The 8,230-nt window shown below is 38.4% G+C and overlaps 1 protein-coding gene across 1 annotated transcript; it reads left to right on the top strand.

Annotated features, from left to right (window-relative positions):
* The first annotated feature begins 614 nt into the window (after positions 1-614).
* On the top strand, positions 615-3,270 carry LOC137072823 (macrophage mannose receptor 1-like). Its single transcript, XM_067440813.1, has 4 exons — positions 615-651; positions 744-1,118; positions 2,401-2,745; positions 2,906-3,270. Exons 1-4 carry the CDS (start codon positions 615-617, stop codon positions 3,268-3,270), a joined length of 1,122 nt encoding a protein of 373 aa, XP_067296914.1.
* Positions 3,271-8,230: the final 4,960 nt, after the last annotated feature.

Here is an 8,230-nt window from a genome sequence, read left to right as displayed (position 1 = left end):
AATTCAAATTCAGATCATTTTGTCATATTTCTAGGTCCATAGAATCAAACATGAAGAGATATTGTGCTAATGGAGACACAGAGTGTGTATTAAATATTGTGTTAGGGATGCAGAAACCTGCCATCGGTCACTGACAGTATCGATGGTGAAAGAACATGAAAACAAATGATAAGAATAGAAAATACAAATGTTGAGGTGGATTTTTCCTGTGAAGCTTCTGTGGAAATACAACATATTTACAGATCCTCATCTCACATTCAAATGAACATGTTTCCAAAGAACTACAGCAACAATGACCAACAGAGAGATGAGGAAGAAAAATACTTTTTTTTTTTAAGAAATAACCAAATGATGTGATGCGCTGAATGTGGGATTAGAGCAGATATAATAATCACGTAGTTTAAAGCTGCAGACAGAAACATCAGACTCAGGACAGAAACACACAACCTCTAAAGTAAGAACAACTCACATGTTCATTCTTCACACACAATTAGACTTTGAGATGTTCATATTGTCTGAATGAATGTGAATCATGTTATGCTGCTGAAATTTATTTTATTACATGGTCATGTTTTACTCTAAGATTAATTGAGTTTTGTGTTTCTTCCTCAGAAATGGAGCAAACTCTATATTTGGTTCTTCTTCTCATTGGTGAGTGTGTTTGTAGTTTTATTTCTGGTTTATAGTTTCATCAGGTTTGACCCTGTTATGAAAAGCATTAAATCAAACCCTCTCTTTCACAGCTCTCTGCTCCGTATCTGAATGTGTTCAGCGTCAGTATCACTTTATAAACGAGGGGAAGAACTGGACTGAAGCTCAGAGATACTGCAGAGAGCAATACGCAGATCTGGCCACCGCTGACAACATGAACGACACAAAAGACATAAACAACATGAAGGACATGAACGAGCTGACGAAAAGTATGAAAGATGGAGGTGTCTGGATTGGGCTGCAGAAGACGAGTGTTAATAAATGGCAGTGGTCTTCAGGTGATCCTGCGCTCTATCTGAACTGGGGATCTGGACAACCTGATGGCACAGACGAGTGTGGAATGATGTTTAATGGACAGTTTCATGATTTGAACTGTAGTGCTACTCGTAATTTCATCTGCAACAACAGTGAGTACAACTATTTAAAATTACAACAACAGTTCACTTATAGATGCACCAAATTTCAAGGGAATACTAAAAACTACTACTTTTTAATTATGAATATAGAAGAGAGTGTGGATATTTGTCACACCTTAAGTATTAAGTCAGTTTCTGTATAGAGACTATATTTCTGTTGTTGTCAATGTGAGAAATATTAATTGCTGTACGGGTGCTACATTAATATTGATCTAGTTGGTAAATATCTGATGACATTCATATTTAATATACTGCAATGACTCAGCTTGATATTTTCAGTCATTAGTATCTCAACACAAACCTGTAATTTGTTCAGTGGTCTAAAAACAAAATGTTGGTGTCATTTTACAGGAAACCATTTGAAGTTACATTAAACACTGCTAAAAGTGATAAACATGTACAACTAGGGTGCTGGTGTCACATCCGTCCTGTCTCATGTAGCACTTGTGGTGTTTCTTTCAACCCGATCACATGTAAATGCGTATAAATAGTACGAGTGTGCAATGCCATGGAATGTATACACCAAAACTAATTTTGGCGTGCATATGCTACGCTGTTCTTCGCGTGCATATGATACGCACTTTTATGGCGTGTATATGACACACTCTTGGGTAGAATTAGGGGGGTGGGGTGGGGGGTTTGTATGTATAATACGCCATAAAGTGCGTATCATATGCATGCGGAAAACAGCGTATCATGAGTTTTGCCGTATACATTCCATGACATTGCACACTCGTACTATTTATATGCATTTTTTGTGAGATCCTTCCTGTCTTTTGTCTTCCTCCCCCCTGGTTATCTCATTATTGGTTCATCCCCCCCGTGTTCCCTCCTGATTTCTTTCCTTTATAGGCTCCTTGTGTTTGTTAGTCTTTGTTGGATCGTTGTCATGTCTATGTCTCCCTGTGGTATGTTTGAGTAGTGGTTTATTTTGTTATTGTTGAGTATGTGCTATTGGACGTGCTCCTTCGGCTTTTATGTCTTGCATCATCAACACGGAACTAAAGTTTGATTCAGTTCGATAGATGAACCGGCCCAAAAGAACGATTCATCACTACAGGATATTTACAGATGTTACTTCATGTTTTCATACTTCACATATTTACAATAATCCTGAATATATTGATAATATTTAATGTATCATCAGCTGTCAAATCAATCTTTGTATGCCATGTGTTTCTGATGCTCCACCGCTAATCTTATTTACATCCAAACCTTAAATCAGAGTAAGAATACTGGCTCATGAATCTGTTTCTGTGTGTTTTTCTTAAAGTGAGCACAGGACTCGTCTTTGTCAATCAGATGATGAAGTGGACAGACGCTCAGAGTTACTGCAGAAAAAATCACATTGATCTTGTCAGTGTGAGGAACCAGAATGAGAATCAACAGATTCAGAAGTTCATCAATGATAGTCACATATCTAATGAAGTCTGGATCGGTCTGTTCAGAGACTCATGGCAGTGGTCAGATCAGAGGAACTCCTCATTCAGATACTGGAGGTCTCCTCAACCTGATAATTATGGAGGTGTTGAAAACTGTACAGTGGTTGAATCGTATTTAAAGGGGCAATGGAATGACATCGCTTGCTCTGAGAGATTTCCCTTTGTGTGTCACGAAGGTGAGCAGATCCTCTCAAACACACACCATCCATCACCTCCAGATATCTTAAAGTTCACGCTACATGTCTGACATGACAGATTCCTCCACAGTGTTTGTTCTTCATGTTGTTTTTGATCAGTCTCTCTCTAGTTTTTGCTTGTGGTTTGTTTTGTGTCCAGATAAACTGATTCTGATCAAAGAGAACCTGACGTGGTCTGAAGCTCTGAGATACTGCAGACAGAATCATGTGGATCTGGTCTCGGTTCATTCAGAGCAGATGCAGCGTCGTGTGATGAATGTGGTTAAAGGGGCGTCTACTGCGGAGGTGTGGTTGGGTTTACACAACTACTGCATCATGAACATGTGGCTCTGGCTAAGTGGAAAGAACATGTACTATCAGAACTGGGCGCCAGGGAACGGAATGACACCGGAAAACTGCAGCCTCGAGAAGAGAAAAGGAGCAGTTCAGTCTGGAGGAGATCAGCGCTGGGTCAGCCGTCCTGAAACTCGCAAACTCAACTTCATCTGCACAAATTATGAGTGAAAACGTGTGAATGTTTGTGTGTTTACTCACATTCACCGTTTTCATTCCTCATTATTTGTCTTATTTTCACCTGTTTGATTTTTTATTTAGTATGTTCTGAGTGAATCTACTAATTGTGTTTTAAGTCTAATTGAAGTTTATTGCTATGTTAAATATTGTGACATAATGGGACCTTATTAAAGTTTTCTAACTCTAATGATTACTGTCCTTTAGACGTCTAAAACACTGACACAATATGTGTGTGTGTTTAAGGAATCTCTTTGTATATCTGGTGTGTTTATGTCTTGATGTTTTTCACTAATCTTATCTGTAGTAATAACTGGTTGAATGTGATTCTGTGAGCAGCAGCTCGTAATAATAATATTATTTCTGTCTCATAATCAGTGTTGGGAGTAAAGCATTACAAAAGTAATACATTACAGTAACTTATTACTTTTTGCTGTAACGCAGTAGTGTAAGCCATTACTAATCAATTTTCAGTAATATTTTACTATTTTACTATTTTACTTTAAAAAGGAAAAGGAAAAAAAGGCGCGATACATTAATGCATGAAAAATGCAAGTTATTACCTGTTCGTGGTCATTCAATAGCCGCGTGTGGTGTCCAGGTTAGTAATTAAATACTAAACGATAGCTTCTGATATATTTTTGTATAGCGATTTACTTCATTTTCCTTCAATTCAGTACTTCATTCATCTCCCTCTTGCTGGTGTACATTTGGATATTGTGTGACATAGTCCAGTGAAGGCGTACGTGTTTATTGCGGACTTTACAGAAGTGCCGCAGGCATGATTTCAGCCTCTGTGCTCGCGCTGGCCAGTGGAAAAGTGGCTAATGAAGGTTTAAAGGCTCTGTCGTTTCAAAGAATAGAACAACGACAAGCGCGTCGAAGGAGAGACGTCGAAGAACGCACAGAGCGCGCGGAATTCTTTGAAAGCACTGGCTTTGCATCCACTCCCATTATTAATGCCCAAGCGGCGGTGCGCATGTTCCTTTCGGTTAAATAGACTAGTGATTTAAAAGCCCAGATACCGGTGATGTCATCACACTTTGATTAACCGGTGGGAAAATATCCCCACCGTCTCATCCCTACTGTACATTCGCGAGATGGATGCGCATTGCTTAGTTTATCAGAGATGTTAGTTTATCAGAGATGAGCAGAGATGAGCAGCGCAGCCAGTCAAGCAGAGTTGGGCAGGCCAAATGCTTCAGGAACTTAAAAGGGGAAGAGGTAAGCTGCTGGTTTTATACCTTGGTATTAATTGAAAGATTAGATGGGCGTACTCCTCCCGAAATTACGTTTATTAACTTCACATGTTATTGCGCATACAAATGCATCACAGCGCCTTGCTTGTCATTCATTTTGTGAGAGTGAAGAAGCTCTCAGTGCATGATGTTCTTCGTCAGGTCATTGATCAAGATACTAGTGATAATGAGGCAACACAGGACGAATCTGGCAGTGAAGATCATTAGAAGATGTATCAGAAGAAGAAGGCATGCAAGTGTGGCGGGGCGGTAATTGGTAAAGAGTGTACTACTAGAACAAAGCTGACTACGCCACCCCGTTTCTATGAACGGGAAAATTTAGACCCAAATATAAAGCACACAGGTTGATTTCCACTAAACACAAGAGACGGGGCTATAAATAATAATAATAATAATAGTTAAAAATGTAGAAAAACAGCTGACCAGACAGAAATTAAATCAAGAGAATCAAACTTTTCAGGCTGAGGCTTACCAGTAGGGCGGCTAGCTGCACACAAAACACTCACACCACACACACATACACACTAAGTGAGGGAAATGCAGTGGTCACAGCAAAAACACTCTTTGAGAGAAACACCACCACCACAGGGTCAAACAGCTAGCTTCCCTCACCGGAGGCTTACAGCTCCTGAAATAAACAAAAGAAACAAACAACAATCAATCAACACAAAATTTCACAATTTGCATTGGATCAAGTTCAAACCATAGATGATGAGTATGGACAAGTCGCTGGTCATAATGGTTCAAACGACGGTAGAACCAGTTCGGTTTGAACCAAAAGCTCATGAACCTATCACAATGACAAATCTTGAGAAAGGAAGAGCAAAATGAAAATATAAAACAAAGCAAAAACAATCAGAGTTCAAATCAAGTCACAAATTAATCAAGTAGAGAATATTAGAGATTAACGAATACTCAAATCAGTACATTTAAACTGAAAAACACTAAATTAAACCTCCCAAGGTCCAGATATTAAAATGTCCTTCCAAGGCGTCCCTAGGAAGAACACAGGCCAAGAGGAAAACAAAAACAAAACACGCTGCAGGCGACGATTACCAGTGGCGCTAATGTGCTCTATTACCGGCACCTCGCCTGTTAACCCAGATAGCAATTACATTTGCCCCGGATCCGTTTTAAGCCCCTTGCCTCCTTTTCTATCTTCGAGACGTTTTCTGATTGTGAACCAGATCCGTGCCAGATAGAGGTTTCAGCTTAAACATTCTAACTGCCATCAGTTCAGTATATTCATATCATATTACAGATCTGGCCCAGCTCACTTTTTACATAGGTAACCGAAAGACATTAGCTGTGTCTGACACTGGTTTGGTCCAGATCTGCAAGATGAATCTGAGCCGATACTGTTTTCACATAGGCTACACTGGTGTGGCCCGAATCTGTGATACATATCTGAGCCGGCTGCATTTAAAAAAGGGCTAAAAACTGCTCTGGCCCATATCTGCAAAACGGATTTGAGCCAACACTGTTTTGACAGAGACTGCCTGATGTGGACCACATTCCAAATACTTTCTCAAACTGTGTGAAGAAATAAATATTGTCAAAACAACATGGTTAGGCTACCTGTCTGCATATTGTTTTCCCTATCTAGAGCATGAGATAAAGCATTGTCATTGATCTGAGCAATATTATCAGTGTTTAAAAACTATACAGTAACATTTTGTGATGCTACGGCCGTAACAGCACAGGTCCGTTTGAGCTCTGTTTTAGGTCCGTTTTACGACAGCGCCAAGTGAACGTTGGGTCTCGCTTGACTGTCGTCTTGCAGATACGGCCCACATCCGTACTACGGACTTCAATCGGAAGCGCCAAAAATAATCAAGCTGTCAACGCAGATTTATCTGACGAGCTAGGCTATCACACGTAAGTTTGTATGTGTTTATTATGTGCATCTATTTGTATGTGTTTATTCTAATTTACTGTGTATTACTTAGCCTAAACATGCAAGTGAAATGCTGTTTGCTTTGTAGATAGCAGTTACAGGCTGTTATTTGCGCACGAGTCTGTGTTAAAGCCGCATCTGCTCTGCGCTATACAAATAGCCTTTGAGTGTAGCACAGAATAGGCCCAGTTATAGGATAACCGAATTAACTTTTTAATATATTTGCGCTAATGTGCTGAATTTTAAAAGATATCTTAGCTTAGGATGTCCAGACAGTCCCCGGTTTTCGTTGCCTCCGGGAAAATAGCCTACAGAAAAAAAAGCTTTTTGAAGATAAAACTTGTATGTATTTCAATCAGATTGACAGTCAAACTAAAATTGTCCCCGTTTTTTCCAAAATTTTATTTTACTCATGCTGCTCACTTTTCATAATCAACATATAAATTAAAATAATAATAGTACAGGTTAATGTTTAGGCCTAAACGCTATTTCGTAGGCTGTTTTCTTTAACCCACGGCCGATAAAAGCGCCGACGGTCTCATTTTTTTTCTTTTTCCTTTAAGAGAGATGAAACAATTCACAATAGCTAGCCTACTCTCTTATTTTTAGCTATAGGCTACAGATGAGTTCAAGACATAATTATAAACTATAAACTGTCTATTTTTATTTGTGGACTCGGGGAACTAATTATTTTGCATGCACTCACTCCAAACGCTGTCTTCATTTAAAAAAAAAAAAAAAGTTTATTAAATGCCAATTGTTTCTTTTCCAAAGCATTTCTAAATTCAGTTAATATGTCCAAAAAACGAAATATCTAGCCAAAATAACGAAAGTGGTAAAAATAAATAAATAAAAAATAAAATTAAAACATTTGAGTTACCATGCAAATTCAAACATTTCGCTCTTCTCGGGAGAGAAGACGAGGCGGAGTTCTTTATTAAACTCATAAAAAACAATAGGATTACAGTAATACTGGATTCTAAATACAGAAATGCTATATTATCATGAAGACCTTGAAGCAGATCTGACACACACACACACACACACACACACCTCATATCCGTGCCGCTTAAGTAACCTAAGGGGCTTTCCTTGCCATTAATGCTTGGATAACACACACGTCTCCTTCCAATAAAAATGATGGCTATGTGGTGGATGGGATATACAAACCTACCAAGTGCTATCATTTTGGAATGACCTATCGCGAGAGATTCAATTCTTCCAGTTTTAACGTCTTCGTAAAACAGCATACACCAACAGTAATGCCTTCTGTTTATTCTTCTTATTCTTTTTATTAGGCCTAATTGGGGCTACGTCTTAACCTCAATGGTTACAAATAGTTAATTTGTCTTATTCAGTTTTACTTGACCAGTTTTTTTTATTATTAGGCTATTATTTTATTACAGCTCCATCAACTTATGCACAAACCGTTATAGAAGTATACTTATAATATATATATATATATATATATATATATATATATATATATATATATATATATATATATATATATATATAGTAAGTATACTATATATAGGCCGAATTAGAAGGATGCTATCTTCCATTTTAAGCAAATGCAATATAGCCTACGTATGCCTGTTTTGTTGTCATGTAGGCCTAGCACTGATCCAAATTTCTCATTCAACCTAATCAGTAGCCTAATGCTGTTTTCCAGGTGCAGCAACGGCAACAGAAGATGAAATATGGAGGCATGCAATAAGGTGGTTTGCCCTTTCGGCGGACAGGAGAGGAGAGCGCCAGGAGAGACTGTTTTTTTCACGTTGTGTTAATAGCAATA

The sequence above is a fragment of the Pseudorasbora parva genome, chromosome 1 (genome assembly GCF_024679245.1).
Source record: "Pseudorasbora parva isolate DD20220531a chromosome 1, ASM2467924v1, whole genome shotgun sequence".
Taxonomy (NCBI): domain Eukaryota; kingdom Metazoa; phylum Chordata; class Actinopteri; order Cypriniformes; family Gobionidae; genus Pseudorasbora; species Pseudorasbora parva.
The sequence above is the reverse complement of the archived record's forward strand: the minus strand, read 5'-3'. Positions and strand labels throughout refer to the sequence as shown.